The sequence below is a fragment of the Candoia aspera genome, chromosome 9 (assembly GCF_035149785.1).
Source record: "Candoia aspera isolate rCanAsp1 chromosome 9, rCanAsp1.hap2, whole genome shotgun sequence".
Classification (NCBI taxonomy): Eukaryota; Metazoa; Chordata; class Lepidosauria; order Squamata; family Boidae; genus Candoia; species Candoia aspera.
In genome coordinates, this window is record NC_086161.1 from 14736142 (window position 1) to 14761384 (window position 25243).

At 41.1% G+C, this 25243-nt stretch overlaps 1 protein-coding gene across 2 annotated transcripts; it reads left to right on the plus strand.

Moving 5' to 3' along the window:
- The first annotated feature begins 7744 nt into the window (after window positions 1–7744).
- On the plus strand, window positions 7745–23672 carry ERLIN2 (ER lipid raft associated 2). Of its 2 annotated transcripts, none has more exons than XM_063311465.1 (12): window positions 7745–7826; window positions 10767–10888; window positions 11545–11626; window positions 14010–14056; window positions 15157–15218; window positions 15529–15654; window positions 16808–16881; window positions 17597–17655; window positions 17959–18050; window positions 18615–18704; window positions 21203–21282; window positions 23114–23672. In XM_063311465.1, the coding sequence occupies exons 2-12, from the start codon at window positions 10782–10784 to the stop codon at window positions 23300–23302; spliced, it is 1008 nt and encodes a 335-aa protein (XP_063167535.1). In that variant the 5' UTR covers window positions 7745–7826; window positions 10767–10781; the 3' UTR covers window positions 23303–23672. The 2 variants fall into 2 exon arrangements, with proteins under 2 accessions (XP_063167535.1, XP_063167536.1); XM_063311466.1 differs by lacking the exon at window positions 7745–7826 and adding an exon at window positions 8202–8294.
- The last annotated feature ends 1571 nt before the right edge of the window (window positions 23673–25243 follow it).

The following is a 25243-nucleotide window of genomic DNA, read 5'->3' on the forward strand; positions in this document are numbered from 1 at the left end:
ATTGCATAATCTGCAGCTTCCTTGGCTTCCCAGATTTCTGTTCCACCCCAAGGGAGGGAACTCGTCTCATGAAGCTTTTTTTTCCCCCCAGGCTACCCAGCCAAGGAGGCTTCAAGATGGTGGAAAATTGTAGAATAGAAAACAGGCATGCTAGCCCTAGCACTCTCCGCCACCTCCAACAATCAGCTCTGTCCCAAATGCTCCGAGAAGGAGGTTAAAAAAAGCCGCCTTCACAGCAGAAGAAAACTTTTGGAAAGTTCAGGGGCAATTTCAGCACAGCATTGGTGCAGACATGTCTTCAAGACGAATCAGTGTCATTTTCCAGCAGCGAGACATGCACAAAAATGGAAAGGTCTGACACTACCCACTTCAGAGGAATGGCTGGTGAAGATGATGGAACTTGCCAAATTAATTTCTTTGATTAAAGAAAAAACAGTATGTACATTTATGGTTTACTGGAAACCCCTTATAGATTTTGGAACACTTATGATTGGTGGTTTTGATGATTGGGGGGGGGGGGAAAGCATTAGATAATAGAAAAAAGCAAGCTTTTCTTTTGTAATCATACAGTCAGAGTTAATTTTGTAATTGTACTTGTATTTGCTGCAGAAGAAATCGGAAGCTTATTCTATTTCTTTTTGTTCCTTCCTTCCCCTCCCTCCCTCCCTCCCTCCCTCCCTCCCTTTTTTCTTTTTCTTTTTTTCTTTCTTTCTTTCTTTTTCCTTCCTTCCTTCCTTCCTTCCTTCCTCTCCTTATTAGTTTGGGTTAGATTTTATGTTCTTTGTAAAACTTTTAATAAAAAAATTATTTTAAAAAAAGACGAATCAGCATATTTTCCATCTTCACAAAAAGCTCGCCTTCATTCTGCCCCCGTGTTCCAGGCGACATTTGGATCATCTATTCATGGTTTCAGCAATGGCCCATTCTTGAGGCTTTCATGTTTTCCTTTATTTTGTAAAATGCTGTCCCAACCTTTTTCAACTGGTAAAAAATATTCTGGACATTTCTTCAATTAAAGGTACTTTGTTCTTAGGAAAATAAACATGTGCGGACACACATGCAGACACACCCCAAACTAATCACTTTTAACAACATTTTGTTAAGATTTGCAGCCCTTTAATACACACACACACACACACACTTCTACCTAAATATAAACTGATAAATATTCTAAAAGTCTGATTATTGAATCCAGCTGGTGCAGCTTAGCAGGTTGAAAAACATTGCTGCTTTGAATGTGCCCGACTCGCAGAAAGGTGGGATGGAGGTCATAACATTACACAGAATCAGTCCGGGTTGAGAAAGAATGAGCTGCTCTTAAGTAAGTTGCTTATTGACTTGATGATGTGCTCCACCTGAAGCTGCGGAGAGGGGTGGTCTTGTGGGGGATATATGGTGCGAGCTTTGGGCTCCTTCCGTTCTGGCGTCTTTGACAGGATCAGCCCTTCATCCCTGAAACCTTCTCCCTGTCAAACAATGCTGATCTGAGTCACTCCTCTGGATCAGGTTATTTTCGAGCTCTAATCCCCACTGTCATTCCCATCAAGTTTTGCCTGAAGCTTCTCCTTTGGATCCTAATCTATTCTGTCAGCAGATACCTTTGATCAGGGTGTTCTGGCTCTGGGCAAATCCCCACCCAGGACACCTGCAGAGCTCTGAGTTCCTTCTCTGTTCCTCTTTCAGGTTTCTCCTAGTCATAATGGTTTGCTATCTTCTCATTTCAGAATGCTCCAGCTTGGACCAGGCAGCTGCCCTCCCCTGCCTTCTCCACCAGCAGCAAGGGTGGCCTCTTAGGGATCATCTCACACCGTCCCACTCCCTGCAATCTCAAGAGGCAGCAAAAGGCCCAGTTGGTTTCCCTGGCAGTAAGCCATAGGAACAGGGTCGACATTCCAGAATGATTTCATAATTTTTGGAATCTGCATTGGCATGGGGGGATGAGATGTAGGTAGGCTAAACATATTTTCAAACTAACAACATGCAGAACACATTGGAAATTATTTTGGAGTAACCAAGAGGTGCAGGAGTAGGCGGCCTTCTGGGGTGAGGCAGGGTGATGATGCAAAGTAGGTGTGCCATATAGTGCACACATGGGCACAGCCAGGATTTTCAGGAGGGTCTTTTTGCCCAGGTGGTTGACCTTGGCTAACCTCAAAAAGAAGAGCAGGATAAGATCTGCTCGGGAATTTGTACGTAGATGAGGAGGCAATCACCAGAAAACCCAGAGTGGTAAGCTAGACTTGAAAGAAAAGTCCCTTAAGAAGGCAATATAAGAAGCCATTTTCATATTTAATTTTGTAAGCCACTCAGAGTCACAGCACATGAGTTGGGCGGCCATATAAATTTATTAAATAAATAAAAATTTTAAAAAAATATTGTTGCCAAGTAAACTACATAGATCTTAAGAGTTGAGCTTGGTTCCAAGGAGGCTTCATTGTTTCTTTGCATTTTTAATTGCTTTAAGACCCTTTTAGGACATGCAGCATTCTTGTCTATTTCCTATCTCCACATTGTCAGTTTTCAGCACTTGTGAACCCAAAACCTAACAGCACACTCAGAGGACTCTCCAGGGCCAGGAAAAGGAAACCTGGACAGCACACACATCTCTGAGGTCAGATGTTGGCCACCCCAATGTATGGAATTGCATACAAATATATATTGTCCACTTGGGCCTGGGAAGGTTATATTTAAAAAAAAATCCTAGCGCCTATCAGAAAATCACAGATTGCTTTTCTCTGAAGTTCTGCTTAGAGATACAACAGCTTAGCTCGGGAGGAAAGCAAGGCATAACTCTGGAAATAAATTAGATACCTCTTCTTCCTTTCTTTCCATTCTCCAGGTCATGGTTGCTAAGGATGAAAAATGAGCAATGGGAACAAGAACGGAATGTCCTGAAAGAGGGCACAGCTAGCAAGTCGGCTGGCACCATGACCAGGAGCAGTTCCCTTTACAGTGTTTTCTTGCAAGTGCAAAGAATGAAAGCCTTCCATCTCTGGAAAGGTTTTTAATTTTCTGCTTTTCAGTTCTAATGGGTTGGGGCAAAATTACTGGAAGGAAGAGATGAGGCACTTCTAATCTTCTCTAATAGCCGTGCCTAATAATTATTTAGTATGTTGTTTGTAAAGCTCCTTGAAGATGAACACGCTTTATGGAGCCCGATTACTGTTTACAGGCATGCTTACCCAGATCAAGCAGAGTTGAAAGGAAACTATTGACCAGAAGCGAAGACTCAGGAAGGCTTCTTTTTAATCTGCTTTATTTTATTCTCTCCCCACCCCAACATCTTAAAGAATGACTTAGGGGGATTTTTGGAAAATGTTGATGAGTCGGTAGCAGCTTTCTTTCAAATCAAAGAGAATCTGGCTCATATAGCATTTTATATCACTTTGAAATAATGATGACCTCTTTATTGCACACATACCCCAGTACTCATTATGAACATCGGCTTCCATGATGTGCAAACTGGCTTCCTTACATGAGTGAGCTAGAGGGATTCAGATGCTTTTTTATATAAGGAAAGTGTTAAGCCTGCACTCCAGGTCAAAAACAAAAATTTATTTAAATTTAATTTCAATTCCACTCTATTTTGCATTGCTCAAATCCCATCCCAAGTACTGTCTTCAGCTCCAGATGCCGCCCAGAGTCACTTGTTGAGATGGCTATAGAAATTGAATAAATAAATAAAGAGTTCAGATAAACTATGTCACACATCATGCTAAGCTACAATGTGAGTTTGTCTAGTTTGGGTTCAGCATGTTGTGTGAATCCAGCCAATTATGGGCTCTTCAACAAACCACAACTAAGCAAATGATTTAGTGCAACAAAAGAATCCAGAATTAATCACTGCTTGGATAATGTATTTCACCTAACGCTTCTTCAAAATTTTTGTCTGCCAATACTGAATGGCTGAAGAGACAAGTTAACTTTTCAGTTTCAGTTGTGCAAGAACAGTGTCATTTTGCCCAGCTGTGTGATTAAGTTCTTTAATGAATATTGTGCCTGACCATGTGGTCTAAACCTGAAATGACTGCAGTCTGGATATAAGCCCGTTTCTGGATACACAAGATGGAAACCATTGCAGATACAGATGCCCCAGTAACCAGAAAACTTAATTAAACAATCACATGAAATTGGACGTGTAATTAAAATAGTAGGGGTGCTCATTAGTCTTCCTTTTAGGAATAACGCATCATGCAAATCAGTCCCAAAATGAAATGTCTATGATCCTGAGACCGTGCATTGCTTAACTGCTGCATTTTGCACCAATTGAAGCTTCTGGATATTCAAGGGTAGTCCCACATTGAAGAGACTGCAATATAATTTAGTAGCCCATGGCCCAGCCTTGAAGGTGGGCTGATCCACACAACCAGCTTCTCCCAGCACAAGTATGGGCCACTGAGCATTTCTTTAAGGTAGGAACATACTACACTGTCCTGTACTTCTGCCCATATGTTCATGCTATGAATCAAAAAGAGTTCTCTATGACAATGGTGTGATTTTTTTTACAGATTCACTAGCAGAATGATGAAACGCTGGGCTTTTTTTTTTTTAACAAGTTCACCAAGGAACTGTGAAAGGATGGTCTTCTCTCCCCAGGTAGTCCCTGGGTTAAGAATGCCCAGTTTATGGATGACCCATAGTTAAGAATGGAGCCTATTGTAGCAAAATTCGAGGTAAATACACAATGGTTCAAGTTAATTACACAATACTACTTATACAGTATTATATAATAATACTGTTCCGGCTTACCTACAAATTTGACTTCAGGACAGACCTGGGAAGGAACTCCTTCTTAAACTGGTCCTTTTTTTAAATAGGTGAAATTGACAAGAGTTCTACCATTTTCCCCTTCCAGCTAAAGTGAAAAGGGTAAAATCTTCCCTCCCTCCTTCCACCAGTGGATGCACCACATGGAAGATGTCAAGTAGGAGATGGAGTCTACACAGAGGGGCTCATACGAACTGTCAGTCACTGGAAACATGTCCACAAAGGTCTGCCCATGAAAGCAGAGTTTGCTTGCTTCCCCAGCAAGGGAAGGAGGGGAGAGAAGTAATCTACTACGTAGGGGCTGTGGTAAACATGTTTCAGACAGAACATCAGACCATCACTGTGGAAAATATGGAGAAGGATTTCTTAAAGCAGCTTTGCCTCCAGTTGGAAGTGCATGGGAATCCAGCAGCTTAAAGCTACAGTGAGGAATAAAGACATCTCCATCGCATGAACTCCCCACTGCACCTATGAAGGGACAGTGCACAAGTTTTCACCTCCACAAGTCTATGGGCCAGATTTGGCCAGGTTAGAAAAAGGAATACAACAAAGTTCCTGTAACTATAGCAGTTTGTCAAGGCAAATCCTTCCATGGCTCATCTCTGCTGCTAATGATTCTTTAACCTTCTGGAGCATTTGCCTTTATACCCGATTACATCTTGATATTGTTAACTATAGATCCACAGATGGATTCTGATTTACAGTCACCCAAGTCAGTTCCAGACATGAGGCCATTTTCTTGTTCAAAATCCTTGTTTGCTCTCGCTATTACGGGAATGCATTTTGCCTCAGCTCACAGCAATTTCCTAGTTTACCGCTATTAAAACACAAAGGGGCTGAGCCAAACTCTGATTTATGAAACACCTGCTAGATTCATTAAAAACCTTAAAAGATTTAGCACAGTTTAGCAAGGCTTTAAATCTAGGCAAGTGTTTAAAAACTTAACGCTGGGTGTATTTCATCCAAGACACCTTTTTAACATTTATTTTGGAGCTGAAAATTTGGATTGACAACTATTGCTGATATTTTGTTACTTAGTTTTATAAATTGGCACAGAATTCTTTGGACAGGTTTGTTTTATACATAGACATAAAGAAATCTCTATAAAGTGAAGATGAAATTATTCTCCTTTACTGACATTTTATATGAGTTTTTCTCCCTATGCTCCTTTATAGTCTCTTCAGTAAGTACAGTGATTTGGAGAATCAGATTTATAGAACTGGGAATAATACATCAGCGTGCATATTGTTCTCGATTTCCTTTTTCTCTAATGGTTTTAATTTGCTGCTGGGTTCGTATTGGAAAACTAAGGTTAGCACCCAAACTTCTGAAATCCCAATAGTAGTTTGAAGCAGTCCAGCATTAATCAGAGTTTGCTGATTTTGAAATCATAGCAAACCATGGTGACTGTTAACCTACACACCAAGGGTAAAGTTGTCATGAAAGACAAAAAGGGAATACTCATTTCTTTCACCAAACCAGATCAGGAGTGAGAGTAAGGAATCTTTGTCCTTCCAGATGTTTCTAACCATGTCACTTAGAGCCCTAAGTCCTTCTTTCCAGCTGTAGGGAGCCTCTTGTTGCAATTCAGTAACATCTGCAAATAGTCAACCTTTGGTTGATTTATTACGGAACAAATACATTCAATGTATTGACTATCACCCAGACTAGATATTAATTATCTTATTCACACAACATGCTCAACTATAACCAGGTTAACTAGGTTATACTGAATATATCAATACTGGCTGGATTTATACAACTCAGTAAGCATAATTTATAGGGGACGCGGTGGCGCTGCGGGTTAAACCGCTGAGCTGTCGATCGGAAGGTCGGCGGTTCGAAACCGCGCGGCGGGGTGAGCTCCCGTTGCTCGTCCCAGCTCCTGCACACCAAGCAGTTCGAAAACATGCAAATGTGAGTAGATTAATTGGTACCGCTTCGGCGGGCAGGTAACGGCGTTCCGTGAGTCATGCTGGCCACATGACCCGGAAGTGTCCTATGGACAACGCCGGCTCCAAGGCTTTGAAACGGAGATGAGCACCGCCCCCTAGAGTCGGACACGACTGGACTTTATGTCAAGGGAAACCTTTACCTTTACTAAGCATAATTTACAAATGACAATGACACATTAAGGTAAAATGAAACAGACCATATTGTGCAGTGAGAGTCCAAGTCTTGTAGTTTGAAAATCATGGTTTATGGCTTAATTTGATGTATGAACCCAACAATTATTCAACACTGCTTATGATGAACCAAGACACTAAACTGACTAAACCATGATTGCCAGCTATGATTTGCTAATGTCTTCATGCAATGTATAAGCCCAGCCTATATCTCTCTATATATAGCTGTGAATTTATAAATTTACCAATCTAAGTTAAGAACTTTCAATATTGCCATCTTGGATTTTATATTTATATTTGTATTTTAGAAGTACGCCTTTTTAGTGTATTTTAATCTGTACTTATTTCTTGCTTTATTGTAAACCGCCCAGAGTCGCTTCCTGCGAGATGGGCGGTGACGAAATTTGAAATATAAATAAATATAAATAAATATCATGTAATACTTTTCTCTTTAAATTGTTTGAATTTCTTCATCAGAGCGAACGGACTGCCAACTCAGAAAGGTAACCAAGCCCACCGTGACCCATGTAGGCCACAGCATCTTCTCCCCCGTTTCGAATCACACCTTCCACCGTTCTTTGCCGCAGACGACGCCGAAGGCAGCCGCCGTCTAAGAAACGCACCGAAGTCGCGTCTCCGCTCCCCTGCCGGCCTGCTCAGTTCAACGCGCGCTCCTTTCCTCAAACGGCGGCTTGGGCTACTATTCCGACGTTCCGGGAAACACGCGGGAGGAGGCGGAGGGGGAGCCGACGGCGAAAGAACGGCTCCAAAGGCTCTCGCGCCCTCTGTCGGAGAGAACGCAGGAACGGCGGCGCTTAAGGGGGCGGGGCGGAGACGCTGAACAGGCTCTGGCGGCGGCGAAGGGGGATGACGTTAGGCGTGCGACCGACCCGGAAGCCAGGGCGGCCATAGCAGCAGGAGGCGCGGGCGGCCGTAAGTGTGCCTGGGCTGTGAAGCGCGGCGGTCCGCGTGGCTGTCTTTCCCGCTAGGCCGGCGCCTCGCTTTTCTCCTCCCCCTCGGCGGTCCTCCGCGCCTTCTTTCCAGCTGTAGGGAGCCTCTCGCTGCTATTCCCCCCACCCCACCCCACCCCACCCCACCCCACCCCACCCGGTGCTTTCGCTAGGCCGCCTTCTCGCTTCCCCGCTCCTTAGATGGCCTGGAGAGCGTCCCGTTTGTTTCATAATGATTGTTTTTATTTATTTAAATTTCTTGGCCGCCCAACTCCAGGAAACTCTGGGCAGCGTACAAAACTAGAATAATAATAATATCCTAATTTCTAGCTGCCAGTTCTGTCTTCCCTCCAGCACAGCAAGGGCCTTTCATTTCTTCGCATTTCAAGCCGGCTTCCCCCCATCTGGTGCCTTCCAGAGGTGTCGCAATACCTCTTACAGAAACTTCCAGGTAGCCGTTTGGGCTCCTCATGGAAAAGTCTGTTGCCTTTCTTTTTTCTTTAGTTAAACAATTTCGACAGCTGTTTATTATTATGTGACCCTTCTCTCATTTACATATGTACTGCATTTATATGCTGTCTTTTCTCTGGAATGCTCCTGAGGTGGTGGGAGGGGGGTCTCCCTTCGAATTTTCCCACAAAAAACCTGTGAAGTTCGATGGACTGAGAACAGCTGAGTAAAAGAAACCTGGTGAGCTCCGTGGTTGTTGAGGACTTAAGTCTTTTCTCCGTGTTTAGAGATGCATGCATCGAAGAAGGGGACTCTTGTGTATTTTTATACTGCTTTGCAACTGATAAGTTCCAATAAAAGCTTGCCTTTAAAATCCAAAGGAAATGGTGGGAGGCAGAGTCACAGTAAAGCCAAAAAAGGTGAAACAATTGGCTTTCTAAAGGGATAAGTAGCCTGGGAAGAATAGAAATACATTTGAAGATGAATAAAAGAAGGTACCAGGTGAACTTTTTAACAAGTTATTAACAAGCTTGTCAGGAGACCAGGTTGGTATGCCTGACTTCACTATGCAAAGCCATGATTTGTTGAACAAGTCACAGTTAGCAGTCACAGTTCATTGTCTACAAATCTGAGCTTAGTGGCTTTTGCAACTTACTTCATTCTCTCCTATTGAAACTTACTTCATGAAGCTCATGGGCATTGCATTTGTTTTTCTGCTCTAGTGAAAATTTTGAAGTAGGTGGTAAGGAGTATCATTGACCTGTAAAGCACTTCCACATGATATAGCTCCAGCTCTGTTGTGCTTAATGTGTGTTTGCTGCCATTTGATATGCCGCAAATCATAGACATACCATAGGATTACCCTGTTCCTGGTTGCCTAAAGAGCTGTTTGGCAAGCTGAGAGAAGACACTTTCAATTCTTCCTGCCTGGCTTCCTTACCATTAGCAGTGGTTGAGGATTCAGAGAACTGGCAACTTGGGTACTTGTGTGGGTCACTTGGAAGACCTCTGAGGATTTTATATGATGTATGAGTTGCTGAGCATAGGCTCTGAAGAAGCTCTGATTTCTCCAGTATAATTCATAGAGCCATTTGGAGCTGCTTTGAGGCAAGCATTTGCATTTTGAGATTGTTTGCTCTTTGCAGCCTGCTAACTTCTGGAAGAATCAACACATTCCACCAAGCAAGTGTGATACCCATCAGATTTTGGGCCATGCTGATAGGGAAGGGGCAGGCGCAGTCCACAGGGAAGTTCTGTGCAAAGTGAATCTTAGAAGCGGGCAGGACCATGGTGGTAATCTAGTCCAGTTCCCTGGCTGATCAGGATGAAGCGTTGGTATCCTTGCCTGAACTTGTGCCAAGAAGTTCGGAATTCTGGGAATTGCAGAACCAGTACATTTCATGAGAATTAACTTGTGGCTTAAACATCATCATTGCTGACATATAACCATCTCTGCTTTAATATTTTAAAGGAGAACCTATCACTTGCAGTAGCCTGTTCTACAGCTGAGTTGTTCTTACAATTAAAGACTTTAGCCAAACTCTTGTTTCTACACTGTGATCCTAGTCCTACCTTTTGGAGACTCAGAGAACTTTAACTTCTGCATGAAAAATATGGTGGTGTTGGACAACAGCCATTCATTTCATTAGGGTCTGTGCTACAGTACTTTACCTGTGGATTGTGTCTAATATAAAAGTTGATACGTCTAAAAGTTGATTGCGTCTGTGGAGCTATTTGAATGTTCAACATCAGATCCCACATAGCAAAAGTTACAATCAGTAGTCCAGTTTTTACAATTCTCTTCTGGTCCCATTTTTATTACATGTGAATGCTGTAGTTGACAAAATATTAAGGAATTAGATTTACACTGTAGACACTTTCCAATAACCTGGTCTTAGTAAAATTGGCAAATCAGACAATATTATCTGTTGGAGAGAAGGGTAAAGTTTGACTCCTTGGCAGAAAGAAATGTGGTTCATCCACTTTCTAGCTTATGAGATTTCATTGGGCACTGACCCCAGGTGGCATGAAATTGAATCCTGTTGCCAAGGGGGCTTTGCTCCCACCACCCTAACAAAGCAGCTGAGATTTGTAGGATATTAGATTTAAAGCAAATGTCACAGTACGTTAAACAGATTTGATAAGATATTCATGAAATATAGGTTAACATATATCTTCTAGCTGTGACATGAAACAGAATCTGAATATTCCATGTGGGCAGGGTTGCCCGTCAATGCCAAAGGTAAATAAGTTACCCAATTTCCAGTCCTTTCAGAGGACCTTTGGCTAACTATTGATGGAAAAAATTCTGCTGGGCAGGTGGACCTTGATCTAATAATGCAAGGAAATCCTTATCTTGTGATTTAACTGCATCCTGAGCCAGGCAGCCTGTCCCCAAGGGCAGAATAATGGAACTGGTGTCTTGCACAGCTTCACATAAGTGCTTATATTGCTCCTTTTTTACTTTTCTCAGGTTACTTTCTCAGGGATGACTCAGTTAGGTGCCATTGCAGCTTTGGCTGCCAGCCTTGTGGCAGCTGCTCTTTTTTCTGCAATACACAAGATTGAAGAAGGACATATTGGTGTTTACTACAGGTAAGGGCGAATACTTGGAAGGAGCTGTGTTTTTTTGTATTGTTGTATGCATGCTGAGAATTGTGGTTTGCAAGAGGGAATAAATGAGACATGTGAATTTTTCCTTCACTACAATCTGGTGCCATGTATGACATTCTTGGGGAGAGTGTTCCGTAAGTTGAATGCCACAGCTGCAAAGATCTGCTTCTCCTGGGCCATATTTGAGGACTGTGTGCACTGCATCTCCTTCTGAATATGCTTACTGAGATTGCCTGTGCATGTTTTGAAGTAGCAGCTGCAGAGTGGGTAGCTTGGGACAACACTTGTTGTCATTTGGCATTAGAGAAGACCTCCTCCTTCCATAAATAACTTGGTTATTTATGTTTAAAAGTTCAGCTTTTGATCCTGAGATTGCTGCAAGTTCATTGTTATTGTATTTATTGTGAGCTGTCCAGAGACCTTCAGTGTTGTAGGGTGCTATACAAATGTTGTAAATAAAGTTTTGACTATCAGCCTAAACTGAGTAATAGGACACAAGCAAAGTATTCAGATGATGAGAAAGAGAGCTTTGAGTTTGTTGATGCATTACATAATCTGGCACTGGTTGGTGGGGATGGAATTTCTGGACAAAGAACCAGCACATTGTCTGATCAAATATATACCTTTCTCCACTCCAGAGGAGGGGCCCTCCTGACATCCACAAGTGGACCTGGTTTCCATCTAATGCTCCCCTTCATAACTTCCTATAAATCAGTACAGGTATCTTGTCTTTGTATATAATTGTCTCATGAGAGAGAAGCACGCAGATCTCTTACTAGTTGTGCCAGAGCAATTTTGAATGCTGTTTTAATGTAGACATTTCTTGGTAGGTTCAAATTCAGCGTCTGGACAATTTGAGGTGTCATTTCAACTTAATGTGTATTTTATACAGTTCAGTGTTCATAACTGTTGGGTATCTTGTTGAGGATATGCAAATCAACTCATCGAAGTGGAAAATTTAAGTATGTGGTTCAATCTGTTGTTACAAAAACATAGAGAGCTAGAAGGAAACTCAAGTTTGGTACCATCTGAAGCCCACCAGGAGACTGAAGCCAGATTTACATTTATACCTTATAACTGTCGCATGGAAGATGCTCCTGCCTGCATCATGAAGTGATTTTGTTAATTAATATGTAACCCTCTTATGCTCTTTGCGTATCTTGGGTGCAAGCCTGAAGAACTGCTTCATGCAAGTGGTTCATTATGTAATAACTGTTGTGAAAGGAAGGAAGTAAAAAGCTTACCACAGAGTCCAGGTTTTATGTTACAGTTCAGTGATACAAGTTGTTTGGGTCAGGAAAAGAATGTGGAAAATGCTTAAACATGTTAAAAGCAGAATAAAAATTCTTCAGTGGAACAGTGCTGTTGGGTGGGATGAAGAGAGATTAAGCATGTGCTGGTGTTTGTAATGCCTTTGAGCATCTCTTCCAAGTTATGGAAGTGCTCAGTGATTTAGCTCTCTGCACAATCTCATTTTAGGCTAATAATCTAAACCTAAAATGACCTTTTATTTTAGCTAATAATCATCTGATAACCATTAGTCTGATATTCCCCAGATATTTGATACTACAGTTCCTACAGCAATGGCCATACTAAGGGGGAATTCTAGACTAGGGACAGCTAATCTATAATATGCATAGATACACTTTCTAAGGGATTTGAATTTTAATTTGCAAGTCTTCCATATGTTGATCATAAAGCAAGCAGAGCGGTCTGGGAATATTAGCACATTAAAAGAATCACAGTCCAAAATAACATTTTCCAAATCACTGTTTGTCTGCCCATTACACTCTTACAGTATACAGCAGAGAGGGATCTGGTTCACATATATACTTCCTGTCTCATTCTTGGATCTCAGTTCCCAATTCATGACAATCGTAGCTTAGTCTCAAATTGTGATCGCTCCTACCTACAGCTTCCCTCCAGAGGAGAATTAGAAAATGTACAGCTTTGGTTTCCAGTTGTGCCATGCACAGGAATTCTGGTTTGCAGTAACCATTGTTCAGATATTTCAGCAAGCTATAGACTCCAAATCAGACAAGAAGATGTATATGAGCTTGCGGCGTGGTACAAACTTTGTTTACATACTCCACTTTGTTTAATTCTTAAGTCACTTCAGTGTAAAAGCTTCTTTCCTGTGTGTGGGACACTGCCATCTGGCAATAAGGTTTATTTATTTTTCTTTGCCGTTACCTATTTCCCAGACTGACTTAGACCTTAACTGCCATTTATCGTTTTATTGTCCCATATTTTTTTTCCTGCTATGTTTTATTAAGCGTTTCAGCAGCATGCTGGGTTGTTAAAGGGCATTTAACTCTGTATTTTGTAATGAGCCTACATGAAGTTATTGCAAAGTGACCATTGCAGATCTGCAAATGAGGTTATTCTTTGCAAGTCCTCCATTTTTCTGACTCCTTCACATTCTTTCCTTTTTTCTTATCTGAATGGACCTTAAACCTGTTTTCAAACAAGACCTTCCACTTTTTCCACAAGAGGAGTAAGAGATTATCTTCAAGACCTGCTCTCAATCAGCATGCTGAATATATTTGTTTTGAAGTATTGTTGAGCAACCTTTTGAATGGCAGGTCTATCTCTGGCTCTGATAGGTTGCGGAGACGATGGGCTAAGATAATCAGAACTAGATTTAGAGAGATGGGTAGTGTTTACCTGAGCTGTGCCAAAGAGATTGAATAATGCTATACCAATCCACAGTACAAAGGTGGGTAACCTCAAGACCACTTTTTACAACCCACAGAGCTCTGCAGTCCCCAAAATTATTTTTCTACTATGCTGGGACAAGAAACATAATTGTGGCATGAGATGATGATGATGATGATAGAAGAAGGAGCAGCAGCACCACAGTAATTTTTAAAAATCCTCCTACAAATCAAGGAGAAAAGCAAAGAGATTAATCTCATCATAGGTGTGACATCCATTTTGCGACCTTACCTTGTTCCTTGTGGCTGCTTGTTTCCCCCAAAATGATTATGTGACTGTTGGCTCAAAGTTTTGTCCATCCCTACCACAGAGAAAAGTTATTTATCAAAAGTGAAATTGAGCTTAAGGAAGTCAGTTCCTTAATAATTATCTTTCTGCTCTCTAGACCACCTTACAAACAGATGAAGTAAAGAATGTTCCATGTGGCACAAGGTGAGCTTGGACCCCCATCAGTGAATCTGCCTTTTATCTTTTCCACCGGTGGAGGGAGGCTTTACACATGTAAATCTGGATTTTTTGTGACCTTGATTAGTGCTTCCCTACTGTGAATAGACGTCGGAAAGCATGGCGCTGTTATTTCTGCTGATTTCAGATAAGGTGACGGAAATAGGAAACGGAATCATCTTGCTAAAACAGCTATGATACTGTATCCTGCTTTCCATATGCCTACCACTCAGTGGGATGGAAGGTCAGAGATGGAACCAAGTCCAGGGATCTGTATTTAGAGATGGTCTGACATAAAATATGCACATAGGTTTGTCAGTCTTGAAAGCTAGGATGTTTGGGATTCATAGCTGCAGTTACTTTGCTAAGAAAACCCAAGGTCTGTGGTTTGATTAATTAAGGTCCATGCAAACATTTCCTATGTTTCTATATTCCCCTATCCATGGAGCCCATGTGTGGGAGTGAAAACTGTCCCTTTTTCCTAATCCTAAGAGAATTCTAACTAGAATTCTAACTCTAACACTAATTCTAAGAGAATGTTAGAAACACACATGTTGAGGTTGAGCAGGATTCCATTTCAGGCATCTTCTTTCAATGCAGTTTTTCCCCCCATGCAGATGGAAGGCTTGATTGCATTCTACCAGTCCAAAGAATGCTCTGCATCTGCCACTAGATGGCATTTTTTCTTTTACTTATCCACATGAGAAGCCTCTTACAGTACCCTTAGTGAGCTGCAGACAGTCTAGAATTGTTCCCCTAAAAGAGAGAACTCTTAACTTGTTACCCTTTTTGATAATATCAATGCATGTGTTTGTGGGCAGGCAGAGTTCAGTTCCTGAGCTACCTCTTTATACCTTATTCTTTCAATCAGTCTGGTAACACCCTGTCCGACTAACACATTTTATTAAAAGGTGTAAGCTTCCATCATAAAAGCTTACACCTTTCAATAAAATGTGCTGGTCAGAAAAGGTGCTACCAGACTCCTGATTTTTTGCCAATATAGACTAACACAGCTCTCAAGTCTCTTCTCTTCCAAGTGAAGCCATGCCAGCAAATGCTCACCTCTCTCCCCACTTTATTTTTTTCAGTGGAGGAGTGATGATCTATTTTGACAGAATTGAGGTTGTGAACTTCCTGATCCAGAGTGCTGGTGAGTTATCACTGCCAACCTCTTTTTCCTTGGAGCTGGATTTGGGATCAGATTTATTGTGGAAGATGCCTGCATGGACTGTGCTGGAAGGGGAATACGCCACAGAATCTGGACATTCTACCAAGGAAAGAAAGTTAGATTTTTTTTTTTTAATCACCCAATTCCCAGGGTTCCAGCCAGGGCTCTCTGTTGCCTGGACAGAAACATTGGCAGGTTATTGTTCTCAAACAGTGGCTTCAGTGATAACAAATGTGATGCCATTTCCTGCCTGCACAATTTCTTAATGCCCCCTTTTTCCCCCTTTCTCTAGTATATGATATAGTGAAGAACTATACTGCAGACTATGACAAGGCCCTCATCTTCAACAAGATCCACCATGAGCTCAACCAGTTTTGCAGTGTTCACACACTTCAGGAAGTTTACATTGAATTGTTTGGTGAGTGCCTTCAGCGTGACATGTGTACAACACTTGAATTAAAATATCTTAGAAAACTATTGGGGTTGTAATGTCTCTAGAATGGGACGCATTTAAGGGTTAGGCTTATGAATTTCATTAAGCTGTCCTCCTTTCTCTTTCCCATAATTTGAGGACACTTAATGGATTGGTATGTTTGTTAAATCATTGAATCCACAGCAATGGATTTGACTTTACTTTCCTAACATTAATGGCACTGTTGAAAAACCTGAAGGACCAGGTTAGGGACAAATTGTCATGGAGAAAATCAATCTATGTGGTTGCTAAGAGTTGAGACCAATTTGACAGCCCAAAATCTATCAATCAAAAAATTATTAATGGAGCTTTTGCCAGCCTCAGTAAAAGTAATTAAATGGTGTAATGCAGGATACATCATTTCCTTTGAACACTGGACTTGAGCATAATACTACATTATATATTCTGTGTTAATCCGCCCTCATCTTGTTTCAGAAAGGAAGTCAGGTGAAAATGACAACAGTGGTTTTGTACTTTAGCAGTTTCATAATGAGGCATTTTGGCAGGTCTAGTTGATGAGTAGTGAAAATTTGCACCATTTTAACTTTACACCTATTTAGCTGTAAAGGAATATTGGAAAATATTGTCTTACGAACATTGATTCTATGAATATTTGGTCAAAGATTATAATCTCTTTACTTATCAGTGGCCCTGAAATCCTTAAAATATTGCTGAATTATAATTCCTGGTATTCCTCACCATTCACCTTCCTGGCTAAGACCACTGGAAGTTCAGCAAAATCTGAAAGTCCACAAATGTTGTATCTGTGACCTTTGCCATAAAAAGTGGCTTGGAATTGAAAGCAAGGCCTCCTGCATCCAAAGCAACTGCTATCTCAATAACCTATAGTTCTTTCCAAGGAATAAATGTCCTCTTGTCATCCATTTCCTGTCCCTTTTTCTCTTTTTTTAACATGATTGCAGCAGCATTACTGGAACCTGCTTATAGTTCCCGGTCTTGTCTGTGGTGTAACAGCCAAGCATGTGTAACTACTTCCTATTCTTCCTTCTTTTGGGTTGCTCATGCAAAGAACCAACATGGCTGATGTGCTTCTTCACAATGTCTTGTTTTGTGCTCTCTTTGCTTTATCCCTTCCTAGATCAGATTGATGAAAACCTAAAACTGGCTCTCCAACAAGATCTGACATCAATGGCTCCAGGGCTCATCATACAGGTAACAAAAAATGCTGGAACATGCCCCAAGAACAAAATTCTGATGCAAAACTGGATAGAGCAGTGGTTCTCAAACTTTTTGCTCTCAGGAACTCTCTACTTTCTTAAAAATGATTGAGGACCCCAAAGAGCTTTGGTTTGTGTGGGTTATATCAATATTTAGAGATTAAAACAGAGGAAAGTTTTATTTGACTTCACGGATTCTTGAAAGTCAAATTAATTATTTGACTTTGCGGACCCCCTGAAAGAGAGTTTGAGAGCCACTGAGGTAGAGGATTGGGCAGTTGCAGACTGGGGTTCATGTTGTCCCATTTTGCTGTTCAGACATTCCAGCATTCTTGCCAACATTGTGGCAAAATCTTGGTTCTAGCTTGGTTCTGGATTGTAATCTTTTCTCCTGACTGAAGCATCTCAAGTTTTTGCCTGGGCACCTTCCACTTTTATTTCTATACATCTGAGTAGATTATAAGATTATAAAAAGTTTGGTGCTCACCTAAACAATGAGGTTATTTAAACCTGTTATGAGCTCTTGTCTCACCTGTGCTGCTTCAGGCTGAATCAATCTTATTAGTTGCCTGTTCACAGATTCAGAATGCCATCACTCCTTACTTTTGAATAGTCAAGCTTTGTGGTTCTTTGACAACCCTGAGAAGCTAAATATTGTGGTCATCTCGAGAGTCTTTTTTCCACACAATCCTCACTTTCTGTTCAATCAGGCCGTCCGAGTTACAAAGCCAAACATCCCAGAAGCAATTCGAAGAAATTATGAGCTCATGTAAGTTTCTGGAATTTTCTTTATAGTGGTCTATAAAGGGACTATAGGTGTTACATACGGAAAGACACACACTTCTCACCATGCTTTGTGTATCTTTAGTTTGAGTCACCTGTAGAATCGCTTGTGCTTATAATTTGTTTTAATTTAATTTAATTTAATTTAATTTGTATTTGTACATACATACATACATACATACATACATACATATATATATATTTCTAATCCATCCAGTAACTTGAAGATACCTTTGGTTTGGGGAGTCATGCTAATTCTTTAGCTAAAGCCTGTTTTGGTCCCCTCTAGGGAGAGCGAGAAGACAAAACTGTTGATTGCAGCCCAGAAGCAGAAGGTGGTCGAGAAAGAGGCAGAAACAGAGCGCAAAAAGGCTCTTATTGGTTTGTGTGCAGCTCTTGCAATCATGTATGAATATTTTTGTAGAATTATAACACAACGTAAGAGGGGACGCTGTATTTTGTCTGTAAGGACTGCAGTTTCCAAAAAGGTAGATGGGAGTTCAAAAGCAAAGGTTAAGAAGTATATGTTGTGCATATAATAAGTAAGGGAGTATTATTCCCACTGGACCTAATCTGAGCTGGATATGAGCTCAGAATGATTTTAGACTGCAGGCTGTGAGCTCCCTAAGAATAAAAATACTCAGGTAGTTTGTGAGAATGACGGGGGAGAAACAGTAACTTCCCCTAGGGTAGTTAACCTTCATCAGAGATCACTAGGGAAAGAATACATTTATCCTAATTTAAAATATGACCCACCCTTGTAAGAAGAAGAAGAAAATACCTCTCTTCCCAGGAGGCCTACAAGTCATCATTTCTAAGCACCCTTTGGGGGAAACACCCATACAGAGGCAGTGAATGAAGCCTCTCTGCTCCAGGAAATTCTAGTTTCGCTGAACATCATTGCTGCCTTTTGTACTAATTGAGAGTGTTTTCTCTCCAATGCAGAGGCAGAAAAAATTGCCCAGGTGGCTGAGATAACATATGGGCAGAAGGTGATGGAAAAAGAAACAGAGAAGAGAATATCTGAGATTGAAGGTAAGCAGCAGTGTTTTAGAGGTGTTCATCCCCTCTGAGGATTTCAGTGAACCAATAATGTTCCCTGTTTGAAGATGATCAGGAATTTAGGAAAGAAATGAATCCAGTTTGCAGAGAGAGCAAGGAAATTCTAAAAAATGGTGGTGATCGTAATGGAGATTATCTTGTTTTGGGTGAATCCAGTAGTGTCTGTGGTGAAAATCTGGAGAAGCAGCATCTTGTGACTTGCTTCTATTTAACCATGTTCTTTTGTCTTCAGCCTCAGGAGCCTCTCCCCATTTCACTGGCTTTGGAACAATCCTCTCCTAGCTTGTTCCAGTTTTTCTTATATCCTCAAACAATTAATAAGGAGGTAAATCATAGAATCATGGAGTTGGAAGGACAATATTTAGACCATTAAGTTCAAACCCCTGCTTAGGCAGAAATCCAAATTAAAGCATCTGTTACAGGTGGCAATTCAGCTTGGCTTGAAAACATCCAGCAAAGGGTGCTCATCACTTCTGATTCCACTGCTGAACTGCTGTTACTATCAGGAAATTTCTCTTAGCCTCTGTTGAAGGCTGTGTGGTGGGCAGGACTGAATGATGAATGAGGCAGAATGAGTAGGCTGCTCCTTCTTTTTCCAACCATTTCTCTCACTCCCCCAAGCAGCAGGCCTTAAGCAAAATTCAGATACCTCTGAGCCTACCCCCTTGCACACAGGTTTTGAAATTAGGTTGAAGTTACATGAGATTAGCCTCTGGACCACCAGCATGTATCTACAACAACTGGCACTGGCTCTTAAGGATTTTAAACCCAAGTTTTTCTCAGCATCAGAAGCGGGGACTGAACCTGGACACTTTGCCTGCAAAGCATGTGCTGTGCCACTGAGCCAAAGCCCTCAAACTGCTCTTGTAAGAATGAGATGCTGACATAAGGATTCCTCTCTTTGTTGATCCTATTTTGGAACAAGCTTCTGGAGCAGGGAAAAGGTTCCTCTGGCTTGACGCTAAGCAGCAGTTTGCTAAGCTAAGTTCATTAAAGGCCTTGTCTAGCGATGCAGGACCTCCCCAAGGAGCCAATTAGTGGTTTACAGATCAGCAGCTTCTCATTAGACAGGCCCCAGCAGAGCCCTAGTAGTTTGCTTTCTCATCTAGATGTGTTCTTGAGTGCCAGGTCCTTTAAGCGGTCCAACTGTATCCTAAGTAATGGGAGGTGAGGAGACAGGGTGTCCAGCTGTATCCTAAGCAGCAGACTTTGGGCTTCATCCAGACTCCTGTAGCTGCTCTGGCAACTGAGTGCAATACTGTATGTCCCTCGAATTTCATACACTTTTAGTTGTTGGGACTGGTGCATTAGCCTTCTTGGTATATGAACAGAAATGGATGGGTTAATGGATGGAAGTGCGTCAAAGCAACATGAGCACGGACTGCAGGGGAAACAGGCAGAGTCCCCACCACCACCACCACCACCACCACCAATTTACTGTATTAAAAGCAATCTTCAGTGGTTACTTTATGAATTGCCTTTCTGGACCCAGAAATTCATTCTTTTAAAATGGCTTTGCAAACTATCAAAGCACCGCAGCGCTTTTATTTATTTATTTTCTTGGGGTGGGGAGTAGAGCATTGTGCAGCCGATTATGCTTGCACTGAATAAAACCATTTCAGTGGAGGTGGGAAGCCGAGGATGTCACAGACTGGAAGTGTAGGCCGAGTAGTAATTCTTTGTAGTTCTGCATCAGCACTTCCTTTCAGCTGTTCACTTTATAGGGAATTGAATCTGCATCTCCCTGATCTAATTCCAACCCTCTAGGCCCCATTGACTTTTAGGGGGGAAGCTGACTCTTTTGCTCAGGAGCTACTGTAGAGCAGTCTAAATTATAAGATTTATAAAAGAGTCCCCCTGTTGGGGGGAGATGGGCAGTGATAGAAATTTGAAAATAAATAAATAAATAAATCTGTTCCACTTGATTCTGAAAAACATCTGTTTCACCTGTGTGTTTCACAGAGAAAAGTTTGAGTTTTTAACTGCAGCATAATTGCACTGGTCAGATTTTCTTTGTGTCACTGATCATCAGCTAAGCAGAAGAGATTTTGGCCATGCTGGGGGGTGCATTATTCTAACTTTTTCCCTAACCTGGTGCCTTTCATATGTTTTGGGGCTACACAATTTCTACTGGCTATGCTGATGTCCAAAATGTCTGCAGGATATGAGGTTAAGGAAAACTGCTCTGCTGTCCTTCATTTCGTCCTTCAGATTCTTCTCTTAGTGATTGCCCATTAATCTTTTTTTTTATTATTCTGATCAACATTCTGCTAAAGAGAAGATAAATCCAGATGGAAACCATGATTTCTATCTTCAGAATTGACCAATTCTGAAGATAGAAATCAGCATTTTTTGTTCTAGAAAATGCCTCCTGCTCCTCCTGTTTTTATTTTTATTTTTAAATGTGCAGGAGCTCTTGAGGCTTCTCTATGTTTACAAGTTGTATTCACTCCCCTCCTCTCTTTTTGCAGATGCTGCATTCCTTGCCAGAGAAAAAGCAAAAGCAGATGCTGAATGTTACACAGCCATGAAGATAGCAGAAGCCAACAAGGTGAGAGATTCAGCTGTGCTTCAGTAGCCCTGGAGCTCATCTTATTTATGCTGCAAATTTAAAAGCTTAAATTTGTTCTTTGACAGGATTCCTTTTCTGGTGCATTGATATTTTGGTCTTTATTCTCACTGAGGCTGTGCACTTGTCTGAGCTGTTCCATCCTCAGATTGTTCATGGAATCTTGACTCCAAAAATCTTGATTGATTTAAAAAGCCATCCTTGATTACTTGGTAACCATTGACTTCTTTAGTTACTTATTTATAGACCAGTCTATAGCTGGCAAACATTCTATCCTTTCCTCTTCCTCCTGGACCCAGAAGTAGATGTTTTTCTTGGGATTCTGCTACCCTAGATGTCATTTAAAAACAGATGGATGGTTTTTGCTTTCTAAAGCAATCTTATTCCAATGCAGACATATTTGGGTTTAGTTAAGGTTCATATGATAAGCGTTTTTTTTAGACGGCTCTAATTGTAATCTAATATTTATATCGTTAGTAGGGTGGGGAAAATTTATAAGACAGATTGCTCCCAGGCTTCAATAACCTCATTATTATTTTATGCCAGTGTTTATCTTTGTGGCACTCTCAAAAATTAGATGGGATTGTTAATCCATTGTGCCCAGATCAGGCCTCACCATTTGGAGCTGCTACAGCTGGTGCTGTGAGCCAGCATATTCTTTGCTTTTTTTTTTCTTCAAATAATTTTGTTAAGATTACAGTTGGAAAAGTAAACTAATACCAGCTACAAAAAATATAAAACGAAAAAGCAAAATGGAAAGTGCAGGAAAAAAGACAAAAGGGAGTAAAAAGAAAAATAGGAACAAAAGAATAAAGAAGTAACTTCCACCTTCATCACAAGTACAAACAATTTTAGTAAATTATCACCATCTCTTAAGATGCAACCCATGCACTCTTCTTCCCATAACTCATCCCTTGACTATTAACACAACCTTAAAGCCTCATCGTTGATTCCTAGTCAGCAAAAATCTATTAACAGCTACCAGAGATAACTGCGTAATTATTTTAACCTTGATCAAATAAGCCGACTCTGTATTCCTTCCCCGCACTTTTACCAATCTGAGGTTTTAATCCCTTATAATAATGTCCTCAAGGATGATTTCTTTTGATCTTCTCTTTGTCCCCTCTCAGCAAATCCTTAAAGCTTTAAAAGATCTCTCTTGTAAATCCAGTAAAAAAAAATCCAAATCACTCTTCTGTATTAATACTTGTATGTCCTTTTCAAATATCAAGACATCAGTTGGTTTCATTTGTATGTCCAGTGTGTCATCTTTTTGCATATCATTCTTACAGCTTGCTATATTTAAATACATAAGTCAAATCAGTTTCAATTTTATCCAGTATAACTTGTTCTTCTTCTGTAATAGTGTTTGCCCACCATCCATCTATGATGTTAGATATTCTTAAAATTAATTTCTCAGTCCATAAGTCCCAAATCTCCATAAAGGCCTCCACTGTTAAAATACTATAGCTGGTACACACATGCTAAATCCTAAATGTAGATTAACCGCTATGTTTCCCGTGTACAGATATTGTGCTATATTCAAACAAATAAACTATGCTGTGGCTTAATGCAGTAGCCTGGTTTATACAACATGGTAAGGCAGTGACTGAACCACCAACTAACCACCAACTAAGCAGCCCCATTTTAGATCCATCTGGCATATGATTGCTATTTATGATGGGGGGGGGTGTTTCTATTTTAAAAGTATTATAAGCCACACTGTTGATAACTTGATCTAAAGACTGAATGGAAATCTTGAAAGTTCTTTTTCATACTGGACTGCTGGGGTGCTCTTTCTCTCTCCTTGCAGCTAAAACTGACTCCAGAATACTTGCAGTTGATGAAATACAAAGCGATTGCCTCCAATAGCAAAATCTACTTTGGCAAAGATATTCCCAACATGTTTATGGACCACGCTGGGACTCCCACTAAGCTTTCCGAAGGACAGGCAGAGGACTTAAGAGATGAAAGCTGGCTGGAAGCAGGTCAAGATTTGTGAAGTCAGGAATGGCCAGAAGGTCAGCATAACCCTGTTTGAATCAATTGAACTGGCATCTGGCTACTCGATGTGCGCTCTCTATCTTCCAGGATGTGGGGAAGCATTAGGCCAGAAAGAAAAACACCCTGTCTGTTCTGAAAAGACAACCTGAAAAAGCATCGCAGCTCAGGCTTCTGACTTAATCTTTCTTAGCAGTCAGATGCACTGTCTTATTGATCTTCATGCCAATGGAGAAAGCAACAGTGAATCATGCTAAAGAATTTGCAGTGTTCCATGATTGACTCTCCCTCCCCTTCAATAAGATGAAACATGCTCAATTTTATTTTTGGAGCAAGAGAAACCTTCTCATGTGAGAAACCCTGCTATCCCGCTACAGGTTAAGTGCAACATGTAGGAACAAACAAATTGAGAATTGAAAGAGGACTTGTTCCCTCTTTTGGTATTGGCAAATTTGTCTTGATATAGCCCAACCTGATGCCCTGTAGAAGTCTTGGGACTGCAGCTCCCCAGATTTTAAGTCACTGGGGTGACTGGGAAGTCCATGAGTTACAGTCCTAACTCTTCTGAAGGGCATAAGGTTCAGCAGGCTGATAGCATTTTTTGGACAATATGAGGATGAGCCAGATCATCTCTGCATGTTGAATTATTTGCATTCATGGGCATAGTGTCCAGTAATTGGATTTCACCAGTAGCATATATGTCAGTTGCAGCCTATCCCTTCAAAAATAAAGGTGCTAATTTTGAATTTTTTAGGAAAAGGAATACCCACACTACAGATCAAAGCCTTAGCATGGAAACTTGGAGCATTAAACATTAACTAAAGATATGTCAATTGGTTCTTATTTCAAGATCTGCAGAGCACATCTAGACCCAATGTCCACCTTCCCACCCTGCAGATATTGGTAGGGATAGTCATTGGACAAATGTCAGGTGAGATGCTTCTTTTGCCCTTACATTAAATGCAGCTATTCCTGGAGACGTGCTTGTCATCTGTCTGGACGTTTCTCCTATAATAACATGCAGTTCATAGGGAAAACGGGTAGAGAAACATAACTCAATTCTGGTGTTCAGTTCATGGTCCAGAATGGCCCTGCATAACTGTCGATTCGCTAAGCTTAACACAAGCTACTGGTCATGTAATTGTGGCTTGCTGGGAAATTGGCACCCTATTTGCAGCCACAGGTCAGACTGATCAAGACCCACCATACAGGGCTGCATTCTGCCTTGACTAGTCTCAGACTGTGCAGCAGCAGGATCTCTCTTGTTCCACTGCTTTATGGATGAAATACCCTAGTTCAGCACTGCCATGTTCTCTAGAAGGCTGCACTAGATGGATTTCAGGGCCATTGAAGGCTTTCTTATTCCTGTCTATAGGAAAATGTCCAGGCGGTAATGTTATCCTGAACAGGTTCTGATTTTCTAATTAGCACCTCCAGTGTGGTTTTTTGAAGTGATCCACAAGTAGGTGAAATAGTTTGGGAACTGATTCTTAATGCTTTTTCTGGGGACAGCCCAGCAAGCACGAATCCAAGACGCCAAGCTGCATTCAAATTCCTCCTTTGGCAGCAAATAATGTCTGAAATGGTGCCCTTTGTGACTCTGTAAATGCCAAGCTGCTTATTCCATTAGGTGTTTTATCATTAAGAATTTGGGGAGGAGATTGCATTTGGTCCTAGAACGGCTGGTTCCAAGAACCAGATTGAGAGAACTTTCTGTTCCCCACCCCGCAACAGAAAGACTTTAATTCCACTTCTTGTTGGTCTGTGCTATAAATTTATTTTGTGTAGGCTAATAGGGGATCCTGCCAAAGTTTTCTATTCCAACCCTAAGACACTTGTGTTGAGGATAAGAACCCTCCTAGGCCTGAAATCTGATTTGTAATCCAAACAGAGTCTGTAACAAAGGCCGTTTTTTCCCTTGCAGTAGGGGAACCATTTTTTT

Bases quoted from the DNA above. Each gene is read 5' to 3' on its own strand.
- ERLIN2 (XM_063311465.1), top strand. From the start codon at position 10,782: ATGACTCAGTTAGGTGCCATTGCAGCTTTGGCTGCCAGCCTTGTGGCA. The intron at 18,705-21,202 runs GTAAGCAGCAGT...CTCTTTTTGCAG, and splicing joins GAGAATATCTGAGATTGAAG to ATGCTGCATTCCTTGCCAGA. The intron at 21,283-23,113 runs GTGAGAGATTCA...CTCTCCTTGCAG, and splicing joins AGATAGCAGAAGCCAACAAG to CTAAAACTGACTCCAGAATA.